The sequence below is a fragment of the Canis lupus genome, chromosome 20 (genome assembly GCF_011100685.1).
Source record: "Canis lupus familiaris isolate Mischka breed German Shepherd chromosome 20, alternate assembly UU_Cfam_GSD_1.0, whole genome shotgun sequence".
Classification (NCBI taxonomy): Eukaryota; Metazoa; Chordata; class Mammalia; order Carnivora; family Canidae; genus Canis; species Canis lupus.
In genome coordinates, this window is record NC_049241.1 from 53,471,903 (window position 1) to 53,496,922 (window position 25,020).

Here is a 25,020-nt window from a genome sequence, read left to right on the forward strand (position 1 = left end):
CAGGTTCCGAGCATTGTTAACTCTGGTCACCGAGCTGTGGGTTGCGTCCCCAGAACAGACTTGTCCTTGTTACTTAGACTTTTTTTCCACCTGGAGGCAGAGGCAGCATAGTGTGGTGGTGCCCCCAGCCTTTGGTAGAAGGCTGAGAGCTGACCATAACGTGCCGGAGATATTACTTGTGCCTTGGAGGATGCGGAAGGAGGCTTGTCTTTGATGGATGAGGGCCTGGGGCAGGTTTGGGGATAAGCAAACCATCACTTGGACGGACCTGAGTCTCAGGCCTGGGGACCTAATGTGTTCAGGAATGAAGGAACAGGAGGAGGTAAGAGAAAGGAGGAGAAAGTATGGAAAGAAGGTGGTGAAAAAGGAAGCAGGAGGAAAGAGAAGGATGGAAAGAAGGAAACGAGGGACAAAAGCCGTTCTGGATAAGCTGTGGGTTCTTATCCCTCGCAGGTGGCTTGTCCCCGCAGGTGGCCATGTGTGTCTCCACCTGACTGCTGGCCACCATGGACTACCCAGCGGATTGGGGTTCTTCTGAGCACTTGCCACGTCCACCCACTGCACAGGGTGCTTCCCGTTTTGTCTGATCCTGACCCCAGTCCGGCAGGGTGCCCACTACTCTCCCCACTTTCCAGATGGAGAAACTGAGACTCGCGGGGTGGGAAGGAAACATGCCTGAGGCCTAAAGTGGCGCCGACGAGCAGGACCGGAGCCCTGGCGGCGAGGCAGGTGTCTGCCCCTCTCTCACACTTACTGACTCGGGGTTCTTGACAAAGACCTTGGTGCTCCCCATCTGGTACTGGTCTGGATCCATGTTGACTGCCCGAAGCAGGTGCTGGACCCCCTGGCGCTCGTCCCCTCGCCACTGTGGCCACGTCTCAGGGGTCAGGATGGCGTACCTGGAGGCGGAGGACATGGGAGGGTTGGGGGGACAGGTCCCTGCCAGTGAGGGCCCAGGGCCGGGGCGGGGGTGCCTCACCTCTGCAGGAACTTGGAGAACTGGCGGCGGTAGGCGAAGCCAGCGCGGCGCACCCTGATGTTTTCCTTGAGGCCCAGATACTCTACCTGGTGCTTGACCCTAAGGGGGAAAGGCAGTGAGTCCCCTGGGGGGGTATTCCCTAGTCCCGGGAGTGGGTGGGTGCTGCTGGGCAGGGCTGAAAGGGCAGATGGGAGGCTTGCTGGGTCTGGATTCATGCTGGGGGCAGTTTGGGGGGTGACTTTAGTGCCGGTGCCAGGGGTCAGCCTGGCAGTCAGTTCTGTGTGTGGGGGGAGGGCTCTGTTAGTTCTGTGGTCAGTTCCAGGGTTAATTCTAGGGGATGTGTCCTCAGGTCTGGGACAAGGGCACTGTGCTCGTTCCTGCATTGTCCTGCACTCAGGTCATCCCTGCACTCAGGTCATCCCTGCACTCGGGTCATCCCGCACTCGGGTCATCCCTGCACTCGGGTCATCCTGCACTCTGGTCATCCCGCACTCGGGTCATCCCCGCACTCGGATCATCCCTGCACTCGGGTCATCCTGCACTCTGGTCATCCCACACTCAGGTCATCCCGCCCTCAGGTCATCTCACCCTCAGGTCATCCCATACTCAGCTCATCCCTGCACTTAGGTCATCCCTGTACTCAGATCATCCCTGCCCTTGGGTCATCCTGAACTCGGGACATCCCGCCCTCAGCTCATTCCTGCATTCAGATCATCCTGCCCTCAGGTCATCCTGCACTCACATCATCCCTGCCCTTGGGTCATCCTGCACTCAGGTCATCCCGCCCTCAGGTCATCCCTGCACTCAGGCCAACCTGCACTCAGGTCATCCCTACAGTCCGGAGGGTCTTGGTCAGCGCTAGGACCCTGGGAGTTCTGCGCTGGTCCTGGGGGTCAGCCTCCATCAGTCTTGGGATGGGTCACACATGACTCCGGGTGGGTTCTGGGAGGCGGGTCAGTCTAGGGGAGAGGCTGTGTGGATTGGTCCAGGGGGCAGTTACCTGCTCTCTTCCCAGTCACGGGGCTTCTTGGTCTCATTGGGTTTGATGCAGCGGATATAGTGGGGTGTACATCTCTTCAGCGTGGCCACCAGGTCATTGGCTTGTTTCTGAGGTGGAGGAGAAGGCAGGGGGTGGTGCACATGAGGAGACCCTTGGACCCTCTCTCCTCCCACCCTGGATACAGGCCCAAGAGACAGAGACCCGTTGAGTGGGGTGGGGGGCTGGCTCCTGGTGAGCCATGGGGTCAGGTGTCCCTGGTCTCTGCATACTTCCATTAGCACACAGCACGGGGACTTGGTATTGTATGTCACCCTGATCCTGGAACCTCAGACTAGGAGCTCTCACATCTGCGGCACTCACCACTTAATCGGACGCATAGTAAGTGCTCAGCAAACGTTTGCTGATGGAGTACCTGAGCACGCAGAAGTACCTGTTGCACAGGACGTTCCTGCCTGTCTTCAGGGAACCACTGCTTTGGAAGTAAAGAATCATATGTGTGTGTGTATATCTTTGATGGTACATTTTAGCCTCTTGGAAGAGACTAGAAAGGAAATTGTTCCAGGTGGAGGGGATACTGGAGACAGTGGCATGAGAGACCTTGATGTGGACTGTGGCTCTGCTGTGTAATCTGGGGCAGTGACTATGCTTCTCTGAGCCTTGGTCTCCCCATCCCCCAGGTGGAACTAGGTCCCATATATGTAAAGTGTCCCACGTTTGCCGCCAGCACTGACCAGTGCTCAATGCCTGGTTATCAAAACATTCTTAGGATGGGACACCCAGCTGATAGCAGCGCTATTCACTATAGGTAAGAGATGAAAACAACCCAGGTGTCCACCCACGGAGGAATGGATAGAAAAATGTGGTCCGTCCACACACTGGAAGATTATTCAGCCTTAAGAAGGAAGGACATCCTGACACCTGCCACCACCTGGACAAACTTTGATGACATTATGTGGAGTGAGGTAAGCCAGTCACAAAAAGACGCATCCTTTGTGATTCCACTCCCAGGGGTTCCCCAGAGGAGGCCTGTCCACAGAGAGAGGAGATGGTGGGAGCCAGGGGTGGGGCAGAGGGTGGGGGACAGGGTCTCTCTGTGGGGAGATGGAAGGTTCTGGAGATGGATGGTGGGGGTGGGTGCACGATGGGAATGTGCTTCCTGTCCCAGAGCTGTGCGTTCAACAGTGGTTAGGATGGTACGTTTTATGTATATTTTACCACAATTTAAATGGTGGCAACCAAAAGACCAAAAAATTATTAAGATGATGGTTCATTTTTGCGTTTAGAGAGTTAGGGGGGAGTTCAAGGAAACTGGTCCAACCTGCCAAGTCCCAGAGCTTAGAGAAGACCCCTGTGCAGCACAGAGGGTGCCAGAGAAGGGGGCGGAGGCCCCAGGACGTGCGAGAGATGGATGGAGGGGCGAGGAGAGACACACACAGCCCTGCCCATGCCCAGCGCTCCTCCCCTGCCCCGGGCCTACTTTGATCTTGGAGCCAGCAGTGCTGGGGCGGCCCTTCTTGTCTACATCCAGCTTCTCAGGGAAGAGCATCCGGAGGAAGGCCCTAGACAGGACAGGAGGAGTCAGACGTGCAGCCGAACCTTGGGTGCCCTTGCCCAGGGGTGGGGCTGCCCGGGGTGGGGGTGGGGTGAGACCTAGAGGGCACACTGCAAAGTAGGGCTCTCCCTGATTGGGGGGCTAATGGTGAGAAGCGGGGAGTTGGTTTTGTCCTTTTGGATCCTTGATCGATTGACTCTGTTGCTTCTGCCTCCGTCTCCAAGCATGACTTGGGTTGCAAGAAAAATAGAACCAAGTTCAGCTCCGCAGGAGCATTTCTTGAGTGGTGCAGCATCTCGGGTGACAGGGGCAGGGTCCCCTTGGAGGAACGATCCCACATGCTCAGGCTCGTGTGTGTGTGTGTGTGTGTGTGTGTGTTTGTGTGTGCGCGTGCAAGGAGATACAGACAAGGGTGCTTTCTGTGGTAGCCCTGGCTGGTGACAGCCATAGATAGTCCCCGTCTAATTGGCCACCAACAGGGAGTTGCTCAGACACAAGCATTTGGTCCGCTCCCGATTCCCTCTCTTATCTCCTCAGTGAGATCTTCCCTGACCACCGTGACACAGAATGAGTGCGCTGCTCAATCCCTACATACCCCGGAGGATGAGAAAGTTCTGGAAGGAGAGAGCAGGGGTGGCTGCACAGCATTGTGACGGTGCTTAATGCCACAGAACTGTACCATCCAACATGGTGAAAAGGTAGACTTTATGTTTTCCGTATCTCAACACAATTAAAAGAAAGTAAAAAAATGAGTGATGCCCACCACCCTCTCTAGCCCTTTATCAACTTCGTTTTCCTGTCCAGGGCTTGCCCCAGTGGACACCAGTATCGCCAGGAGAGCTTGTGGAAGCACGGACGGCTGACTGGGTGCCCACCTGGCCCCTCTGGAGTTTCTCATTCACACATCCGGGCTGGGACCCAGTCATTTCTAACGAGTTCCTGGGTGATAGCGCTGCCGCTGGTCCAGGAACCCTACTTTGAGAACCAAGCCTTTGTGCTTTCCAGTATCAGCAGCCCCTGGTCACAGGTGGTTATTGGGGCCCTTGAGACTTGGCCTGGCCAAATCATGATGGGCTGTGAGCGTTAAAATGCGTACCAGGTTTCAAGGAGTACCACAGTGTGGGGGACGAGAATGCAGTTCATTCATTCATAATTCATTCATAGTCATTCATTAGTCATTTTTATATGCCTGGCATGTCAAAGTGGTATTTTGGGTCTATTGGGTATAATGTCACCTATTCACCTTTTTACTTTTTTTTTTTTAAGTTTGTTTATCTATTTAAGTAATCTCTGCCCTTCTCTAAGGTGGGGCTCGAACTCACGACCCGGAGATGAAGAGTTGCATGCCCTTCTGACCAAGCCAGCCACGTGCCTCTCACCTTCTTACTTTTTAACTGTGCTTATTAGGAAATTTAAAATTATGCATGTAATGGGAATAGGGGTCTACTGCAATTTGGCATGAGGGGATCTCTCGGGTGTAATGCAAATGTTCCCAACTAGGTAGTGGTCATGGTTGCTCAGCTCGATACATTTCCTAAAAATCAGTTCTGAAGTTGGGCACATTTCATGGCATGCATATTGTACCTGAAGAAGGTACAATAGTTTTATTTTATTTATTTATTTTTAAAGATTTTATTTATTTGAGAGCGCTAGCTGGATGAGGGGCAGAGGGAGAGGGAGAATCTGACTCCCCGCCGAGCAGCGAGCTCGAGGCAGGACTCGATCCCAGGACCCTGAGATCATGACCTGAAGCTGAAGGCAGATGCTTGACCGATTGAGCCACCCAAGGGCCCCAAGAAGGTTGTTTTAAAGTCATGATGTGACTTTATTTATTTATTTTTATTATTATTTGTGTGTGTGTGTGTGTGTGTGTGTGTTTATGATGTGACTTTAAAGCTTGGATTCTACATGGACCGGGATGTAACAGCGCTGCTCTAGATCACGGAATTTCAAACTCAAATGTGCACGTGGTTCTCGAGGAGGCATCAGGGGCAACTTGTTACAATGCATATTCTGATTTAGTAGGTCTAGGGTGGAGCGTGAGAGAAATTCCGCATTTGTACCCAGCTCCGGGGATGCTCGTGTTGCTGGTCTGGGAGCCATAATTTCAGCCTCTTATGGACCACTGTCTTATGACTTTATTTTCTTTTAATAAATTTATATTTTATGGGTGAGTCTTATGACTTTCATGCAATGCTGTGTTCTATTTGCCTTTTTTTTTTCTAGTTCAATACCTCTCTCCCCACTTGGCTCTCCTCTCAATGAGAGCAGCCGTGTTCCCTGACCTGATCGGGCTCCATCCCCCACAGGTTCAAATACATGGTACTTGGAACACAGTGGAGCTTGGATAAATTTTGGAGGTTAAAAAGGCAAAAAAGGAAACCTGGTATGCAGTTGTGGCCAGGGAGATGGATCCATACGTGTCAATACGGAAAAATGCAGGGTGTGATGTGTTTTCACAGTGTGTCAGGGGACACCGTCCACACCCTGCATGGACTGGGCTTACACGCATTGCATGGGCCATAAGGCACGGCCCCTAGCGCTGTCCTTACTTCTTCCTGTGGGATCCCAGGCTGCTGTTTAATCAGAGCCAGTCACTGGAAACACTGTCTCTGCAGACAGCCACCCCCACAGAGTCTGTGGCATGATGGGAGCTCTCAGGAAGATGGAGCCCCCCCATCCTGAAGTGGATTGGGGCCCGGAGGCCACTCACTGCTCACTGGTCTGCATCAGCTCTATGAGATCAGAGAAGAGAACGTCCCGGTTCCTCTCACAGAATCCGTTAACGTCGTAGGAGACCTGGAGGGAGACAGTGTTGGGGGGAGTGAGAGGCTGTTGAGTTTTGGGGGATGCTTACAGCCCAGGGGGTCAGGGGTCCCATAGGAACCCACCCTATGCTGACAGGATGGGGGGGTACTTATGATTCACGATAAGGGGCAGGGGGCTGCAGCATGGGTTTGGGTTTCCAGGGGGTCTCATGTTCAAGTTGAGATTGGAAGGTTGGGGCTGCAGCCTGGGTCAGAGGCAGGAGGAGGTGCCAGTTCTAGCCCGGATTGGGGATGAGGTGCTACTGCCCGGGTAGAGGGTTCCTGGGGGTCTGCTGTTTGATCTGAAGTGGAGAGGTCAGATTGAGTATCAGTGTGTGGTCAATTGAGGGCTTGGGGTTCATCTCAGGAGGGTTCCAGCACTGGCTGGGGATCTATGGCAGGGGAGGGGGGTTCAGTCAGGCTTGTGGGCTAGGTCTGCCATCCAAGGTGGGGGGTTCTCCATTGTCCTGGTTGAGAGAACACAGGAGCTCTAGCTCAGTTTGGGGATCAGTGGGCTGCAGGATGACCAGAAGATCCCTGGGGGGTGTCTTAAGGTCACCCACTTAAGGTCAATGGGAGGGGTCTGTAGTCCTGTCAGCTGGGGAGGAGGATTGTGGCCAGGGTCAGAGGCCAGCAGATTTCTATAGTCTTGGGTAGGGGTGCTCTGGCTCATTTTGGAGCGTGATGGCTTACATCTTGGGCCTGGGGTTTTTGAGTTTGGGTCAGAAGGCTATGTCCTGGATCAGGGGGTTAGTGGGGTTTGCAGCTCATATTGGGGTGTGAGAGTCTGATGCCCAATGTGGCTCAATGGTAGGGAGTTTTTCTCCTGTTAGGCAGAGCTGTCCTGTTAGTGAGAAGAGCTGAGACCTTGGTCCAGGGCCAGTGAGGGTTTCTGCAGCTCTAGCTGAGGGAACATGGTGGGAGCCAGACTAGTTCCTGGGGGTCAGTTGGGAGGGGGTCACCTTGCCAGCGTAGTGGTGGATGACAAAGCCGGAGCTCCAGCTGTTGAAGTGCTCATGGGTGCCCACTGCCGCCTGCAGCTTCTGCAGCAGGGTCTGGTCAGCGCCGCCACCCGTGGCATGCATGGTGGCACACACATCATCCAGGACGCTCATGATACCTGGGGGGCTCTGCGGGTGGGGGAAGCGGGTGCCAGATCAGTGTCCCCCATCCTGTTCCCTGGAACAGGGAGGGAGTGGAGGAGATGGTGGGGTTTCCAAATACAAGAATAAAAGTGGGGTGGTGGTGGTGCGGGGACTGCTGTGGAAGCTCCTGGGGGGCAGGGTGAGGAACCCCATAAGGATCCATGCCTCTTACCTTTCCCAGGTTGGGATGTCCTGGTGGGGGTCCTATCAGGGTTAGCCCCTCTGCCCCTGAGTGGGCTGCCCTGGGGAAGGTTTGTTGAGTGAACGATACAAGCGGCGGGCAGAGTGAGTGGTTGAGGTGGCTGATGGGATATTACAGTGTGCTCCTTCTGCACCCCAGGAGGGGGCAGGAACAGAGAAAGGGCCCTAACCCTCTCCTCCTCTCCCAGGCCCTGCTCTGGGCCCAGCGAGACCCACAGAGCTGGCTCAGTCCTCACCAGCTTGTTTTCAATGAGGTCACAGACGATTTTGTTGTTGAAGTACTGGATGGGGGTCCAGCGGATGCCCTCCTGTACATACTCCTCCTGGGGGCAGCAAAGAGGACAGGAATGGGGTGGGTCTCTGTATGTTTCTAGAATGCATGCTTCTCAAGAGTGGTGAAGGAGGTGTGGAAGGTGTCTTCCCATATCTCCCCATTTCATCACTTAGGACTGTCTCCAGTAACAAAGCCTGTTGCCCTGTGTGGGGCATCCCGGAACTGTCGCCCCTGACATCCCTTGACACAGACAGACAGGAGCTGGTGGATAAATATCCTGGCTCCATCGATTCTGGGGTGGGTCACCTCTGAGTTCCGTGCTATGAAGTGTCCCCAGGGCTTAGCAGAAATTGGTCCCAATTGCTTGCCATGTAACCTACTCATTAATACACCCTATTCTGGATTTTTTTAAAAAGTATTTGTTTTAGAAGAGAGAGAGAGAGTTCAAATGGGAAGGGGAGAAGGAGAGAGAATCGCAAGCAGACTTCTCACTGACCAGGGAGCCTGATGTGGGGCTTGATCCTAGGACCCTGAGATCATGACCTGAGCCAAAATCAAGAGTTGGACATGGGTGCCTGGGTGGCTCAGTTGGTTAAGTGTCTGCCTTCAGCTTAGGTCATGATCCCAGGGTCCTGGGATCGAGTCCCACATTGGGCTCCCTGCTCAGTGGGGAGCCTGCTTCTCCCTCTCCCTCTGTCCCTCCCCCTTGTTTTTGCACGCTCTCTCACTTTGTCAAATAAATAAATAAAATCTTTAAAAAAATCAAGAGTTGGACGCTTAACTGACTGAGCCACCCAGGCGCCCCCCACCCCTCTTTAAAAAAAATTGTCTCCCCCCTTCCTCACTCTTCTGATATTTGTCCTGAATCCTTGTCTCAGGCTCTGCTTCTGAGGGATGGGTAGGATGAAAACAGCCGGAATTTTTTGTTCATCTCTTGCACAGCAGTGTCCCCAGCACTGCAAACAGTGCCTGGCACACAGCAGGTGCTCATTGGAGGAATGAACAAGGAGGCTATGCCCCAGCCCTTGTAAAGCTTTAGAGGAAGGAGACCCCTTCCATAGGAGATTTCATGGTGGGGCCTGGACAGGTCAGCAAAGAGAGGTTTGGAATGGGTGGCTGGTTGTGCGTGTGGGGGTGTCTCCTGGTTGCTTAGCAACCATCATGGTCCTGCCCCCCACCCCCAGCGTCCTCTGGCTCCTGGCCACCTGGTTGCCCCTGCCCACCTGCTCAGCTTTCAGGGTGAGCTCGATGAAGATCTGCTGCAGCTTCTCGTTGACAAAGTTGATACAGAACTGCTCAAAACCGTTTTTCTGCCAAGGGAGGCAAAGGGTGCCACCATCAGTGGGGTGATGCCGGAAGCTCCTGGGGCCACTAGGCCACCCCAGGAGGCTGAGGGAGAGACCGGGGCGGGCTGGGGAGCAGTGGTTGTACCTGGAAGATCTCGAAGCCATAAATGTCAAGCACACCAATACTGTACTCCTCCTGGGGCTTCTGCATGGCGCGGTTGATGGCCTGCAACGTGGGTGGGTGGGGACAGCGGGTCAGGGCCAGCTTGCCACTCTCTTGGGGTGATTTAGCCCCAGTCACAGGCTACGTCCTCTCACGGCACTTTCTCTCCAGCCTTCTCCAGCTCTAGGCCCCCGCCCCCAGTTAAAACATCCGGGTTCCTACCTTGGAAGCTCACTTCCCTGTTAACCATTCTGAGCCTCTAGTTTCTCAACTTCAAAATGGGGGTAATAATGGCAGCTACTCTGTAGCGCCTCATTAAGGAGTTAAATCGACACATGTAACAGCACTTAGGACAGTCGCTGGTGTAGACTAGGTGTTACGTAAGGTTGACTATGACGGGATCGTCATCATCCTTGGCATGACACGTCCCGTTCCCTTCTGCTCCTGTCCACTGTCCTCCTGACAGCCCCCCTCGTGGCTCTCAAATGCACCCACATGTCTCCACCCGCACAGCCCCCAGGTCCAGGCCTGGATGGTTCCAGCAGCCGCCTCCCTCCTGCGCTCCATGCCACAGCCAGATGGAGCCTCTCCCTACATCTTCCATCTGATCACCTCCTGCCCCTGCGCGGTGCTCCCCATTGCCAGGAATTGGTGAGGTGACAGTCAAGCCTGCCTTCCCCACTTGGCAGTCTGAGCCCAAGGCGGTCTGGGGGCAGGGCCTCTCCCACGCCCTGGCCCCCCTCACCTCCACGAGAAAGTCAAAGAGACGGGCGTAGAGCCCCTTGGCCAGGGCATCGCGGGTGTAGGCCGCCTGTTCCACGTTGAGGGTCACATCGATGGACTCACTGCGTCCGCCCCAGCGACTGTCCATCTTGCGGCTGGTGAGCTTCTCCTGCAGCCGTGTGCTGTCGATGCCCAGCAGGTAGGCGGGGAAGGCCAGCACTGCCAGGGTGGGGGACACGGGGCAGCCACTTTGGCTCTTGGGCCTCCTCTGGGGTCCCCGTCTCTCCCCATTTTGCCCAGTGACACAGATACTGTCCTCGTGGGTCCTTACCCCCTGGGGGTGAACCAGGAGGAAGTGGTTCTCACACACAGACGTGCCCCCTGGCCCTCCCCAGCACCCACACTCACGGTCCACACTCTCCACCCGGGCGTAATTCCCATCTTCGCAGAAGCTGATGTTTCCCAAGTGCAGGATTCCCGCCACAAGCTGCAGGACCAGCTGCTGGACGTTGGGGGGGATCCCGATGACCTGCATGGCGTTCTGCAGGCACAACGGGACAGAACCTGTACCGCCAATCACCACCTCCACCCCGCCCTCCTGGGTTAGGCTTCTGGGGCCAGGGCACGGACACAGGGGTCAGGGCACCTGGATCCCTGTCCTGCCCATTTCCTCCACTTGCTGTGTGACCTTAGGCAAGTCCTTGCCCCTCTCTGGGCCTCGGTTTTCTAGACTGGTGGTCACCACTCACCAAAGTCTCGCTGAAGTCGCTCTGGTCATCCGTGCCATCCACCTTGTAGGTGTCCGATTGGAGGTAGTAATAGTAGTCGGGGGTCATGAGCCCCAGGTTCTGCCGCTGCTCCTGGGAGGCTCCTTCCAGCAGCTGGAGGACGAGCGATGCTCATGCATCTGACATGGACTGGTGCAGCCCTGTGACCCCCGCAGTCCTCACTGCCATGGGCTCCTGGACCCTGACCCTCCTGCTGTCTCCCCTCAGGCCCTCCCTCTGCCCCAGCCTCACGGCCCCTTTCCTTGCACCTGATAGTAGATGTGGAAGTTCCTCTCGTTTTCATTCTGCATGACCACTCGGGATTTCTCCAGCAGGAAGTTGGAGATCTTGCCCCCATCTGGCTCCCCGCCGCGGCTGAACTGGATCTCAAAGTACTTGCCCTGAAGCCGAGAGAGCCATGTTAGATGCCCAGGGTACCCCCTCCCTGGGGGGGTGCAGGTGGGGGACTGTCCCTCTCTTGCCCGTGTGACCTAACTTTTCTCTCTCCACCTCCCACTTAGGGACGTTCACTCTCTGCATCAGCTCTTTCCCTCCAGCATTTAAGCTGCTCCTCTAAGGACTCCAGCCCTCATCAGGGCATCCAGGCCTGTGCCTGGCACATAGAAGTACCCCATTTTATTGACCAGTTTCCCAGTCCTCCCACCACAACACAGAGGCCTCCATGTCTCTGCAGGCTGTTGCGGGTGTCAGGGATCCTGGGTGTCCCTGAGCCCAGAGTGAGGGCCCCACATGCCCCTTCCTTGGTCTCTGACAATGTCTGGTTCTACTTTGGCCAGAGGTTGGAGGGCAGAGAAGCCCCCTTACTTTTCCCTTCCAGGCAATGACGATACACATGACATCATCCCATTACACAGACATCTGTAATACAGGACATATACCTATTCTGTACAATAAAATAATAAAAAAATATAATTATGTTTTGGTAGTTCGTCCACGTTTTTGTGTGTATCAGTAGCTTGAAAACATATACTGCATGATTCCATTTATATAAGGTTCTAGAACAGCTGAAACTAATCTAAGGTGGGAAAAAATAAACCCAGAGGAAGGTTGCTTCTGGGGTGAGGTGGGAATAGAGATTGACCGTAAAGGTGAAAGGCAGGGGGAACTTTCTGGAGTGATGGTGATACTTTGCATGTTGATAGGGTTTTGGTTGCACAGATGCATGCATTTTTCCAAACTCGGTGAACAGTCCACTTTAGATTGATGTGTTTTCTATATGCAAATTTTACTTTAAAGGAAATGAAAGAAATAAAAAGAAATTTATATTGGATTATAATTAATGATCTGCATACTGAAGTGTTGGTGGAGCACAAAGTATGGTGTCTGCCGTCTACTCTCTAGTGTACCCCCCAAAATAAAAAGATGGAAAGGGGCACCTGGCTGGCTCAGTTGGTGGAGCATGTGACTCTTAATGTCAGAGTTGTGAGTTCAGGCCACACACTGGGTGTGGAGCTTACTTAGAAAAAAAATGAACAGATGGAGATTTGATAAAGCAAGTATAGCAAGATGTTAATGATAGAATCTAGGAGGTGGGCAGCAGGTGTTCATTATGCTAATCTCCCAATTTTTCTGTGTTAATTTTTTTATTTTTATTTATCTTATTTAAAAAATATTTTATTTATTGATTCACGAGAGACAGAGAGAGAGAGAGAGAGAGAGAGGCAGACACACACAGGCAGAGGGAGAAGCAGGCCCCATGCAGGGAGCTCGATGTGGGACTCGACCCGGGACTCCAGGATCACACCCTGGGCCGAAGGCAGGTGCCAAACCGCTAAGCCACCCAGAGATCTCTGTGTTAATTTTTTAAAAAAGTAAGCACCACGCCTACAGTGTGGAGCCCAATGCAGTACCAAACTCAGGACCCTGAAAGCAAGAGTTGGATGCTCAACTGACTGAGCCACCCAGGTACCCCATTAAAATTTTTAATAATAAAACATTGAGGAAAGTACTTAAAATATAATTACATGATAAATACGTTAGAAAATAAAAATATCATTAATAATATTTAGGGGAATAAAGACCTTACTACTGTATGGAATTTGTTAAATCATTTTCACGTGTAGGTGTTGTACTGGAGTTACTGAGGTCTGTGAGATGGATATTAACATCATCCCCATTTTATGGATGAGAGAACAGGAGCTTGGGATCCCTGGGTGGCGCAGCGGTTTGGCGCCTGCCTTTGGCCCAGGGCGCGATCCTGGAGACCCGGGATCGAATCCCACATTGAGAGCTTTAGGAGGCTTAAGCTGCTGAAACATTTTTTTTTTTTTGGCCAAGCCGCAAATCTAAATAGTGTCAGAATCAGACCATAAATCCAGACCTGTGGATCTAGTCTGTCTTCCATTTGGTTCAGCACTAACACCCGACACAAAGAAGGAGCCCGAGAACAATTTGTTGAAAGAAAGAATGAATGAGAGAATAAATTGGGAACTGAGCTGTGAATAGGAAAGGATGTAGCATGATTGCAGCCAGGGAAATATTTAAGAATGTTAACAACAGGCCAGTCAAGGCTTCTATACCGTTCGGCTAGTCGGGGAGTCTTTTTAAGACGGACCATAAGCAGGAAGTGAGTCTCCCATAAGCAGGAAGTGAGTCTCCCATCGAGGAGCAGCTAGTTTCTCTGTTAGTGGGAACACAGGTGTGCATGCCTGTCAGTATGGAGGGAGTAGTTACTCCAAAGGGGGGGCTGCAGACTCACAAAGCGGCTGGAATTGTTGTTGCGCACGGTCTTGGCATTGCCGAAGGCCTCCTAGCAGTGGGTTTGATTGCAGGATGATATCCTTCACGTGCTGGGGGCAGAGGCAGGTGGAGGTGGCAAGAGGTCAGGACGAGGTAGGTGATCGTGGGGGTTAACTACTGTGCAGCTGGGGGGGGGGACCCAACCTGTCCTTCTGTTCTCCCCTCACCTGGACTTTCTCGCCTCCACCAGACACCTTGGAGATGTAGCCCATGATGTATTTGGCTGCCACTGTCTTCCCAGCTCCACTCTCTCCACTGGGGGTGGGTGAAGGAGAGAATGATCAGCAGCCAGTAGGGAGGGGGGTGTTGGGAGGGGTAAATACCTTTTCTAGTGCCTGATCATTCATTCATTCATTCATTCATTCATTCATTTATTCTCTAGTGTGTGCCAGGCACCATACCAGCCTCTGGGGAGACAGTAGCGAACAAGACAAAAATCCCTGCCGTCTCAGAGCTGGTATTTAGAATGGACAGATGGACAGTTACAGAATGAATAAATAAACGTATCATGGGCCATGTGGTGACAAGGAAAGTAAAGCAGGGCCAAGGGCAGAGAGGGACAGTAAGGTTCTGTGCAGCTCAGGAGTTCTGAGCGAGCCTCCCTAGGGCGGTGAGGCTGTCCTGGGGGCCTGGGCAGGAGCGTGTGGGGCCCCCCCACTCTGTACCTGATGATGACACACTGGTTCTCACAGTCGATGAGCATGTTCCGGTACATGTTGTCTGTGAGGGCGTAGATGTGTGGGGGATTCTCGTACTGGGCCTGGGGAGAAGATCAGGTCTCAGCCCAGGGCCAGGGGCTGGGGGTCCTGGGGGTCCTGGGGCTATGCCTCCCACTTGGCCCCAGGCTCACCGCGCCCTGGTAGAGGTCGATCTCCCGGTCAGTGAAGTAAGGCATCTGCTTGAAGGGGTTTACGGAGATGAGCACAGAGCCGATGTAGGTCTGGGGTGCGGTTAAGGGCTTTGCGGTGTTCTGGCTTTTGTTCCTTATGGGCCCCTGTCTCCTAATCCTAATGCCCCGGGGGCCTCTGGGGCCCCGTTGCTCAGGTGGAGATGCTCGGATGTGCTCTGGGTCACTTAGGGAAGAAACAGGGCTGGGTCTCAGAAGGAGAGATGAAAGGCACTGTGGCTGAGCAGCCCAGGCCTGAGGGAGTAGTGAGGACGACAGCCGTCCCCAAGCAAAGCCCTGCTGTCACTGCATCTCCCCCCCCCCCCCCGCCCCCGTGCTCTCACTGCTCATCCCTCCCTCTGTTCATTTGCTCAGGCCTCTGTGTGTCCCTTCTGTGCTGCAGTCCCGCTGCCACACTTCCCTGCGGTCATCCACCTGCCGTCCCTCCACCCACTGGTCAGTCACCCTCCTGTCCCTGTCCCCATCATCTGCCTGTCCCTGCCCACGGCCCGGGGTACAAAGATATAGTCGTCCATGAAGCGCTTGCGGAGGTTGCCCACGATGGCGTCCTCGGTGATCTGGGGCAGCAGCACCATGTCGTCCACACCGCTCTGCTTCACGTTGTGGCTCTGCCAGTGGAAGCGCTCCTTGCTGCCCTGCGTGGGGAGGGGGGTGGCCAGATGGGAGTGAGCCCCCGCAGGGGGCAGGGCGGCGGGGTGGTGGTGGTGGTGGTGGTGGTGGTGGTGGTGGCGCTGATGCCTCACCTCCTTCTGGTTCTGCCTCCCCTGGGCCACCTGCCGGCCTCCTGCCCCAATCTGGGGACACCAGGGGAGGTGGGCGAGGTTGAGTCCAGGCTCCCCACCTCAAAGAGGGGGGCTCTGTCCTCCCATCCCTCCACTCTGCGTCCCACTGTCATGGAGGAGACGGTGATGCCAGGCCCTTGGGGGAGGGTGGCAGGGTGTGCTTGGGGGGGCTGTGGGAGGGGGACGGAGTTGGCGGGTGACTTGTTGGGGGGATTGACTCACCCTCCTTCTCACTTCTCCTTCAGACTCCCTCCGCCCACTTCCTCAGCTGGCTCTCCCTGCCCTAGGCCCGGGCTGAGCCCCCGACTTCTCTGTGGCGTTTGACCTGCCGCCCAGCCTTCCACCTCTAGATGGCCTCCTTCCTCCTCTCCTCTCTCGTGGTCACACATCCTAGCAGATCTGTCTGTGACCTCTGTCCTCTGTGCCCCCACAGCTTTGCCTTCTCATTTCCTCCCTTTTTTTTTGTCGTTGTTCTTGTTCTTGTTTTGTTTTGTTTTAAATCAGGGGAGACTTTCCTTAAGCCCCAGGGAGGAGACTCAGACACCAGCTCCCCCCAAGACCCCTCCTCCAGGAAGCCTGCCTGGAATGTTTTCCCTCTTCAGCCTGCCGAGCTCATCCAGTGCCTTGGACACCTGACGCATCCTGGCTCAGATGCACTCTGATCCTCACACCCCTGCCGTGGAGGAGTCCGGCAGACAGGTGGGTGTCAGCGGCCTGGAGCTGCCCTCGCAGGCGTGCTCATGCCTGGACAGGATGTCGCCCCTCGGGGAAGCCCCTCATTCTCAACCCGGGAGCTCTTGGAGGGCGGGGCCTGGCTCTCAGTGCTTTCTCAGCTCTAGAAGGGATGACCTGAAGGATGAACGAGGAGTTAGGGCAAAGAAAGCAGCCCCAGCTTCAGAGGAAAACCCTTAGAGTGAAGGATGCTGGGAATCAAAGTCGAGTCTTCAAGGATGACCAGTGTTTGTCACGCCGATTCCAGGGAAGGGAGATGGTGGGCCGGGCAGAGAGGATACAGGCAGGGGTGAAGCAGGAGGGGCAGTGTAGGGCAGAGGTGGGGGAGAGGCCAGTCTCTCGTGGGGACCCTGGGGGATTCCTGAGCAGGGGAGGTGCACGTTCAGATTCTGGACACCCTGACAGCCGGGGCAGGGCCACTGAGGATTGCCCACAGGTTTTGGTGTGGGGGTAGATCTGGGTTCTAATCCAGGTGATCCGACGCTGCTCTGAGCCTCAGTGGCCTCGTCTGTAAAATGGGAGAAGCAGCCTCACTTCCCAGGGTTCACGCGATGGAGTAACTGCTCTGGGGGTGCAAAATCCAAACCAGGGTGAGGGGCAGGCGCTCCTCTCCGGCCCAGGGAGTTGTGAGGATGGGCCCAGGGCACCCAGCCCTTAGGTCGTGCTTGATGCGGGGAGGCCAGGGGTGAAGTCCTCACAGCAGCTTGGGGTGGGGGTGGGGTCTAGGGATGGAAACTGAGGCTTGAGAGGTATTTGACACTTGACTACGGACACAGCTAAATTGTTTCCAAGGGTGTGGGATTCGAGTCTGGATCTGTCTGACAGCAAAGGCCGGGCTCTTGCGTGTACACCCACAAGCGGCCCGGGCCCCACGGGTGTGTTTGGGCTGGACTTTGGCCAGGAGCTGCGAGGAAAGGTGCCCCAGGCAGTGTGGACCTTGCCCAGCAAAGGTGCCGAAGCAGGAGCCGAGAGCAGAGGAGGGAGCGTATGCCGGGGGGCGAGGGCTCGGACCCCAGCTGCTTCCGGCCTGAGCAAGTCAGAGTTTCTCGTAGGGTCTCCTCGCTCTGGGGCTGAGAAGCCGTCTGTGGGGTCCCGTCACTCTCCCATCCATAAAATATTCTGAGGCACCTACCATGTGGTGGGACCCCCGGCACCCCCCGTCCGCCACCGCAGGGAAAACCTCTCAGTCCCTACCCTGGGCACCTCCGAGCTTTGCTGATGCTCAGACCTCCGCTCAGAACACCCTTCCTGCCTGGGCCGTGCCAGTCCGGCCTTCGCATTCGGCTCAGGTGTCACCTCCTGTGAGAAGCCTTCCCTGCCCCAGGCCAGCTGGATCCCTGCAGCCCCCGGGGCCTCCTCACTGCGGCCCTGCACACATCCTGGACATCGTGCACGCGGGCTGCGCCTTCTGCTGTGCAAGCCCCAGGGATGGGGGGCTTGGGCGATGCCAGGTGGCACGTGGTCTCAGGGCTCGTTTGAATGAACCAGTGGGAGAGTGGGAGAGCGGGCAAAAGAATGGAGGGGAGGTCAACCAGGGGCCAGGTCCCGAAGGGCCTTGAATGCCGAGCAAGGGAACTCAGGCTCGATTGTCAGCAGCTTGGAGAGTTCTCAGCCGGGCCCGTACTGCTCCTGGGGACACTTTAAGAATTGTGGGAGCAGGGCAGCCCGGGTGGCTCAGCGGTTTAGCGCTGCCTTCGGCCCAGGGCATGATCCTGGGGACCTGGGATCGAGTCCTGCGTCAGGCTCCCTGCATGGAGCCTGCTTCTCCCTCTGCCTGTGTCTCAGCCTCTCTCTCTCTGTCTCTCTCTCTGTGTGTGTGTCTCTCATGAATAAATAAATAAAATCTTAAAGAAAAAAAAGAATTGTGGGAGCATTTTGGAGGAGGCTGGCATTTTAAGCGGGCTGCGGATGCCAAATCGTCATCCCGACCGCAGCGCCCCCTCCATCCCAGCAGATGCTCGTTTAAGTGACAAAAGTGTTTGTAATCACTGGAACCTAGAATCAACTTCTGTTTTTTGTCCACACAGAAAAATCGATGTTTGCTTTGCATGGCCGACTCCCACCACATGTTCCAGGCTACCCTGTATCAAGGGAGATGCTGGTTTTATTCAGATTTCCCCAAGATTTGATCAGCATTTCAGAAGCCCACGCTGCTCACGCTGTCAGCGAGAGGTACACCTGTCCCGGTGTGAGCACCTGGGGGCTCCAGGGGGAGTTCGTGGGCCACTGGCCGGAGCACTTTCATCTTTCTGTGCATATTTTATTCCAAGTGGCTTTCTCTTCCGTATCACAGGAGGCCACATGAATTATTTTTGAATTTTGAAATTATTTTGGGAGGCTATGCGTTGTTTCACTGTCTGTGAATTGCAATTTGGGGATTCAAGGGGCCGGCCAAGGGGTCTGTTATAGGAAGGGGGTGCTGGGTGCGAAGAACCCCTGGGATGCGGGTGGGGGAGGATGGTTGGGAGGACAAAGCTGCGGGAGCCACATCGTGCAGAGGTTGGAGAGGACGCCTGTGGTAGAGGCTGAGCAGGGAGTCAGCTGGGAGGTTGGAGGCAGGTGGGACAGTGAAACCCGGAGATGACAAGGCCGGGTTGGCAGAAGCAAGGAGCTGTGGGTCGGTCCCCCGAGCTACCGAAGTGTGTCCAGCTTGCCGGAGGCTCAGAGGGGCCCCCATGGAAGGCACTGGCGACCTCATTCAGAAGTCAGATTGGGAGATCAGGAGGTGTAGACAGATGGGGAGTGAGGATGGCTTTCAGACCACCTGGCTGAGAAGGGGAAGAGGGAAAGATGCTGTGGGGAGACGAGGGGTCAGGGAGCAGGCTTCCTGTGTTCAGGATGGGGAGACCAGAGTGTGTTGGGGAGAAGAGAGGATGAAATCTGGGAGCAAAGGGGTATCATTCATGGACTGGTGTTGTAGGTGGTGGCGGGGCAGGGGGAGGCTCTGCTCTTGCTCTGAGCCAAAGGTCAGTGGGGAAGTGGGTGGGTGGGGGGACAGGGAGGCTTATGGGGGTGACAGGAAGTGGATCCTCCCTCTGAAGACCTCTGAGGGGTGGGGCCTCAGGTGTTAACTATGGTAACCAACTGCAATCATAACAATAGTTAGCACCCCACTGGCACTTACCCGTGCCACGCTGCGGTCTAGGCTTCTTCCGAGAATGACCTTACCAAACATACTGAGACCAGTACTATGACTAGGTCCACTTTGTGGAAGAGAAAACTATAGCACAGAGAAGTTAGCTGTCTTCCCCAAGGTCACACAGCACGAAAGGAGGATCTGGGAGACAGGACGGTAGAGACTGTCGCCCTCTGCCTGGTCCGGGTCAGAGGTGGCTGGGCTTGGGTTCAGAGCAGAGGAAGATGGGGCAGGGACAAGACTGGATCTGTCCAGAGTTTTCCCAGTGGGTCGACTTGGACTCTACGCTCCTGGGCCCCTCAAGCTCGGCCGAGGCTCAAGGCCACTTCCTTTCTGTGAGGTCAGAGGCCCTGATGCTGGCTGTGTCTGGCTGGTCTCTTGGCCCCAAGGACTTGGTTCCTCTTCCTTGTCTGTTCCTTCTCCCCAGCCAGCTGAGTGGCCTTCTGTCTCTTGCAGCCTGAGCCATTCTCTCTCTCCATGTCCTGCCCCTGGGCATTGGAACCTCCAGATCCACTCCTAGCCCCCTGTGAGGCCAAAAACCATGGGTTGTTTGCAGTAGAGGGAGAGGTTTTGCTCAAGTGAGTACAGTGCGTGAAAAGACAGTCAAGAGTTTTGGCTTGGGACCGGTTGGGTGTGAGGCCTTGCTTGATAGTTAACTGACTGTGTGACCCCGGGGAGGCCACTTGACTTCTCCAAGCCTCCGTTTTCCCATCTGTAAAATGGATTCCATAATAATTCCCCTCCCTCGGTTCTGAGAGCCAGTGCAGAGGAGGGGTGTGCTGGATGCCCCAGGAAAAGGCAGCTGGTGACCCCAAGAGCATTTAGTGGAAGTGAACAGCCTGTGACGGAGGATGTAGGAGCTGGTGGATAGAAGCTTGTTGAGAGAGCGAAGGAATGAACGAAGTACAGTCGGGATGAGGCTGCCTCCGGCTCTGTGTCATGAGTACCCACCTCTCTCTGGCTCCCAAGTCCCCATAGATCAAGTTGAAATTGAGTTTCTAAGTCTCTTCCTTGGGGGTGGGGGGTGGGTGCAATGAAGATGTTGTGGTCACAGTTGACCACAAGTCAAGTATGACTCAACCTGATGGGGCTCTTGTGAAAGAGTCAGGGCTGGGGTAGGATGGGAGGGAGATTCTAAGTTTGACTCCTTCAGAGAGACGCCCCCCCACCCCCGGTCTAAGGCAGAGGGCATGGGGAGCGGGGCTTCCAGTTTCTCTGGAGTGGAAATCCCACGTCCAAATGAGGCTGGAGGGATGGGCAGCCTGGGGCATGGGGGTCAGCACCCCTAAGTCCCCCACAGCCCCTCATCTTGTAGGGAGGAGCAGGAGATGGCAGGTCAAGGTGACTTCAGGAGTCACTGACTCCTGAAACAAAGGACTCTGCCACTTTTGGGTGGTACAGCAGCTCACCTAGACCCCCCTGGGAGGGAAGGGTATTTCCTCATCTGGAAATAGTGATGGCTATTTCCTCATCTGGCAAATGGGAACACGGAGCGCCATAGACCTCATGGGGCGGATTCAATGAGGTCAGGCTGGGGAGGTGGGAGCACCAGCCGCGCTCACCGAGCGCCCTCCGCTGCCTCCAGCTGCGGGTCCACGGGCGGGCGCAGGCCGCGAGGCCGGGAGGGAGGGCTGGACGAAGGGGCTTTTGCAATTTGCCCCAACTGCTCTGGCCTCCCTCTCCTGGGTGCTGATGAGAAGAGCCTCAGACTGGAGGGAACAACGAAACAGCCACTTCCTTCCTCGTTGGGGTCCTTCGAGCTGTGGTCGCCAGCCAGCAGGGAGATGTGAAGCTACCGAGGCAGCAGCTGCTGGGTGGCCCCCAGCCCCTGCCCCCGCCCCGGGTCCCTGGTGTGTCCCCGGTCCTGTCCTCCCCCAACTCAGTGGGGTTTTGGGGCCACACCCTGCGTGCCTGCCTGTGCAAAGGCATTCTCGCCTTCAAAGGTTCTTGAGGTCCCCCTCCTTCGGGTGGGGAGCGCTCTCGGTTTCCTTTCAGCCTAACTGGAGGGGACAGGTGGGGACATTGGTCCTTCTAGAGTCCTCCGTCCTAACTCTTTTGGCCCCAGGCCTTCTCTGTCCCTCCCCACGGCTGGCGCCTGTGGACCAAGCAGCCACATCACTGGTCTCCCGGCCAGATGTCTGTACTTTACCGATCCCTATTTCCCTTGCTCCACCACCATCCCCAGCTGGGGACAACTGGCTGCTGCCCTCACCCGGCTTACGGTCAGAGTCACACAAAAACTGCTGCCAACCTCAGTCCCGGCACCAGCAGTCAGCATCAAACAGAAAATATGACGAGGTCTGCCACCAATTTCCCCAGCATCACCCACGGCCGCGACAGCCGCCCTCGCCATCAACAGCCACACCTGACCAACTACGGTGGAGGCAGCAGCCACGGCAACACCAACGCGGCCCGAGAGACTGTCCCCGACAACCAACCATGGACGAGCAACGGCCAAAGAATGCCACCATCACCACCCAGCTCTAAATGACAGTGACCATTGGGGCATCTGGGTGGCTCAGCGATTGAGCGTCTGCCTTCGGCCCAGGGTGTGACCCCAGGGTCCCGGGATCGAGTCCGGCATCGGGCTCCCCACCGGGAGCCTGCTTCTCCCTCTACCTGTGTCTCTGCCTCTCTCTGTGTGTCTCTCATGAATAAATAAACAAAATCTTAAAAAACAATGACAGTGATCATCAACTGCCATCATTCCACCTGACCAGCCCTGACGACCACCCGCCACCCGCCACAAACATCCAACTAGCTGCTTCCACCACCAACACCCCCACGAGGCTCACAGTCACCACCAACTCGTGACAATGGACAGCGGGGACCACCAGCACCACCAGTGGCACCAACAACCCAACAATCATGGTCCGACAGCGACTGGGAATGAGTCACCTCCACCCACCGGCACCACTGGCTCCAGCAATGAATGAGCAGCACCCACAGCGATGGTTACTGTGCGGAGCGCATGGCAGGTGCCCCGTAAAGCACTTGGTGAACGTTGTTTCACTGAATCTTTCCACCCTCTTCCTGACACTTGTCATCATCCCTCCAGGAGGCCATCAGCACCCCTCGTGTTAGCCTTGTGGATGGGGTCTGCTCTTTTTTCCCTCTCCCGTGGTCCCCCTGGGGGAGTCTCCCCTCCCACACCCTTTGGGCCAAGCAAACCATTGACTAAGCATTTCATATGGCTTCCTTGGGAGGGGTGGGTGGCTTTTCTCTCAAGTAGCAAATCATTTCCTGTGTTCTTTTGATCAAAGTCTGCCCATCTGAGCTCCTGGGCCCTCCTGGCTTGGCTCCTTCTTCGAAGAATTTCCATCCCCAGCCCAGAGCGCTAGCTGATGGTTTGGTGGGTGAGTTGCCCAGGTTAGCATCGGCTTTCTGGAATAAGGAGAGGTTGTCTCTCAGACTAAAACCAATGCCTGCCCCTTGGTCTACCACCGTGTCGCCACTTCGGTCAGCTGCCTGCTGCAACTGCCTGGAACACTGCAGTTGTCACCGCTGGCAATGGGACTGTCCCAGCCACATGCTCTCATTGACAGAATGACAAAAAATGAAAGCTGAAGTGGCTTGCAGATGCCTGGAGCGTGGGGGCAAGTTTTCTAGCCAGCCCGGGGGCTCTCTCTTGACGCGTGTGTTGTGCTGTTGCTGCGTCTAGCCCATGACAGTGACAGTCTCCTGAACCCTGTCATCGTGGCCATCATCAATCTCAACCTCAGCAGGTGCTGACACCTCTGGCTGGGGTGTATCCCCTGCCGTACTTGGTCGGAAGGGTCCGTGTGGTGGCGTGGACGTGCTGGGTCTCACTGTCTCCTGCTTCTGTGAGTGCTGAAACCGGACCACCCCGTCACTCACACAGGCACACCCCTGCAGCCCATCGCCCATTTGACACGCTTCTGCTCCCAGCTGTGGACTCGGAGTGGCGGAACCCACGGACCCTCTGAAGTCCTGAGAGTTTCCCTGAATGCCTTCTACGGCTCAGCTGACTTCCAAATATGACATATGTGGGAACTGAGGCCCAGAGAGGGGAAGTGACTTGCCCAAGGCCACACGGGAAGGTGAGGGACCCAGCTGGGCTGGAAACCCATTCCCCAAGCCCCGGGTAAGGGGTCTGTCCTTGTCCCTGTGGGTACTGTGTGATCCTGCAAGGCCACCCTCTGCCCCCCAGTAACAGCTCCATCCTTGATTCCCCATCACCGTCCTGGCATCCCGGCACCACCCCATGTGAGCTTGGTCCCTGGTGAAGGATGCTGGCAGCACCTGTGCTGCAGCGAGGGAACCCTCCCAAAGTGTCCACTGTGCCCCTCCCCACGGCTCCCCACCTTCTGATGGTGGTGTCCAGGGCATCTCCACCTGGCTGGTGCCCCCCTCTCCCCTGCCCGCCCTTGAAGGACTTACCATGGTGGTTGTGTCAGGCCCCTGGGGGAGTGCCCGGATGGGTCGTGGTGGCAGGGGTATAGGCTCAGGCTCTTCTGGGGGGTGGCTCGGGCATGGCCCTGCTCCTGCTCCTGCTCCTGCACCAGACTCCCAGGCCTAGTTCCTCTTACAACAGCCCCCCCCTCCTACTTCCTTTAGGGGAGGGGCCAGTGCTACAGGGGTGGGGGGAAGCCGGGCCAGGGGCGGGGAGAGAGCTCCAGCAGCTGTGGCAGGGGAGGGCACTGGCTCGTTGGGGCTCTGAGCCTGAGGGGAGAGGTCCCTGATGGCTGGCAGCCGCCACCAGACCCCAGGAGGGCCCTTCCTCCAACTCCTCAGCCAGGTGCTGCAGCAAACAGCGTGCAGGTCAGCTGGCTGCAGAACTGTCTGCTCTTCCAGAGCGGCCTCAGGCAGCTCTTGGGCTGCTCGGGTCTCTTCAAAACCACTTCAGATGTGTCTGTGTAGGCGTCCCTGAGCAAACCCCCTCTGCCAGAGCCTCTGCTGGTCTTCCTTCCAGAAAGGCCAGTGGGGAGCCACCCGTGTCTGTGTCGGGGGAGGACCCCATGAGTGGAGGTTACCAGGAACCAGGGGCAGCTGTTAGGTCTCAGACTTTGGATGTCAGCTCTGGATTTTAAAAGAATTTTTAAAAAGATTTTATTTATTGGGACGCCTGGGTGGCTCAGCGGTTGAGCATCTGCCTTTGGCTCAGGGTGTGATCTAGGTCCGGGGATCCTGCAGGGGGGTCCCTGTGGGGAGCCTGCTTCTCCCTCTGTGTCTCAGGATCCCAGGATCACGGCCTGAGCCCAAGGCAGACGCTCAACCGCTGAGCCACCCAGGCGTCCCCAGCTCTGGATTTAATACCCCCCAGCTCTGCTACTTCCAGGGCCCCCCTACTTTCTTACAAAATGGGGGCGCGGGCCCTCGCCTCTGGGCCTGGCACACAGAGGGGTCATCAAGTGTTGGCCCACACCCTGACCCTGGGAGACCCGCCGGCCTCGTCCCGCTCCCCTCTGGACACTAGGCTGCCGGGAGTTCGGAGGGGTCCTCAGCTCCGAGCCACCCACCCGGCGGGGAGGAGGCCGAGCACCCGGTATCCCTGCGCTCCGCCCGGCACCCAGCACCCTGCCTAGGAGAGGGCGAGGCGCGCGCCCCCTAGTGGCCACATCGGGGCAGGGGCGCGTTTCTCCCGGAATCTCGGGCAGGGCGCCGGGCTGGGCCCCGGGCAGGGTGTCGGGCAGCCTCACCAATGCCTCCAGCGCCCGCGGGCGGGCAGGCAGGAGGCTCTTCCCCTTGTTGGCTTCAGAGGGCGCCTTCCCACGGAGGTGACGCTTGCGCGGAGGCCACACGGCGAGTTGGAGCTGACCAGGTGAAAAAAGGAGAGGGGAGGGCA

At 56.1% G+C, this 25,020-nt stretch overlaps 1 protein-coding gene and 1 long non-coding RNA gene across 7 annotated transcripts in view; one reads left to right on the top strand and one right to left on the bottom strand.

The window, feature by feature from the left end:
* Window positions 1-21,853, top strand: part of LOC119864761 — a 29,386-nt gene extending 7,533 nt beyond the window's left edge. Inside the window, exons 2-5 of one of the 6 annotated variants that reach the window (XR_005375174.1) lie at window positions 2,785-2,941; window positions 4,069-4,229; window positions 15,851-16,045; window positions 21,534-21,853. This is a non-coding gene — a long non-coding RNA (uncharacterized LOC119864761). Of the gene's footprint in view, window positions 1-2,784; window positions 2,942-4,068; window positions 5,706-9,920; window positions 11,822-15,850; window positions 16,046-18,105; window positions 18,465-21,533 lie in introns of those variants that run through there. The other 5 variants (XR_005375175.1, XR_005375176.1, XR_005375173.1 and 2 more) reach the window with 5 other exon arrangements.
* Window positions 1-23,773, bottom strand: part of MYO1F (myosin IF) — a 33,965-nt gene extending 10,192 nt beyond the window's left edge. Inside the window, 20 exon segments of the mRNA XM_038567501.1 lie at window positions 755-899; window positions 980-1,078; window positions 1,980-2,086; window positions 3,457-3,538; window positions 6,245-6,330; window positions 7,301-7,468; window positions 7,921-8,007; window positions 9,182-9,268; window positions 9,390-9,470; window positions 10,153-10,349; window positions 10,539-10,671; window positions 10,880-11,011; window positions 11,167-11,298; window positions 13,617-13,667; window positions 13,669-13,707; window positions 13,825-13,912; window positions 14,323-14,417; window positions 14,508-14,597; window positions 15,062-15,199; window positions 23,616-23,773. Coding sequence (XP_038423429.1) covers window positions 755-899; window positions 980-1,078; window positions 1,980-2,086; window positions 3,457-3,538; window positions 6,245-6,330; window positions 7,301-7,468; window positions 7,921-8,007; window positions 9,182-9,268; window positions 9,390-9,470; window positions 10,153-10,349; window positions 10,539-10,671; window positions 10,880-11,011; window positions 11,167-11,298; window positions 13,617-13,667; window positions 13,669-13,707; window positions 13,825-13,912; window positions 14,323-14,417; window positions 14,508-14,597; window positions 15,062-15,199; window positions 23,616-23,618 — 2,040 coding nt within the window. The 5' untranslated portion in view covers window positions 23,619-23,773.
* Between the last annotated feature and the right edge of the window lie 1,247 nt (window positions 23,774-25,020).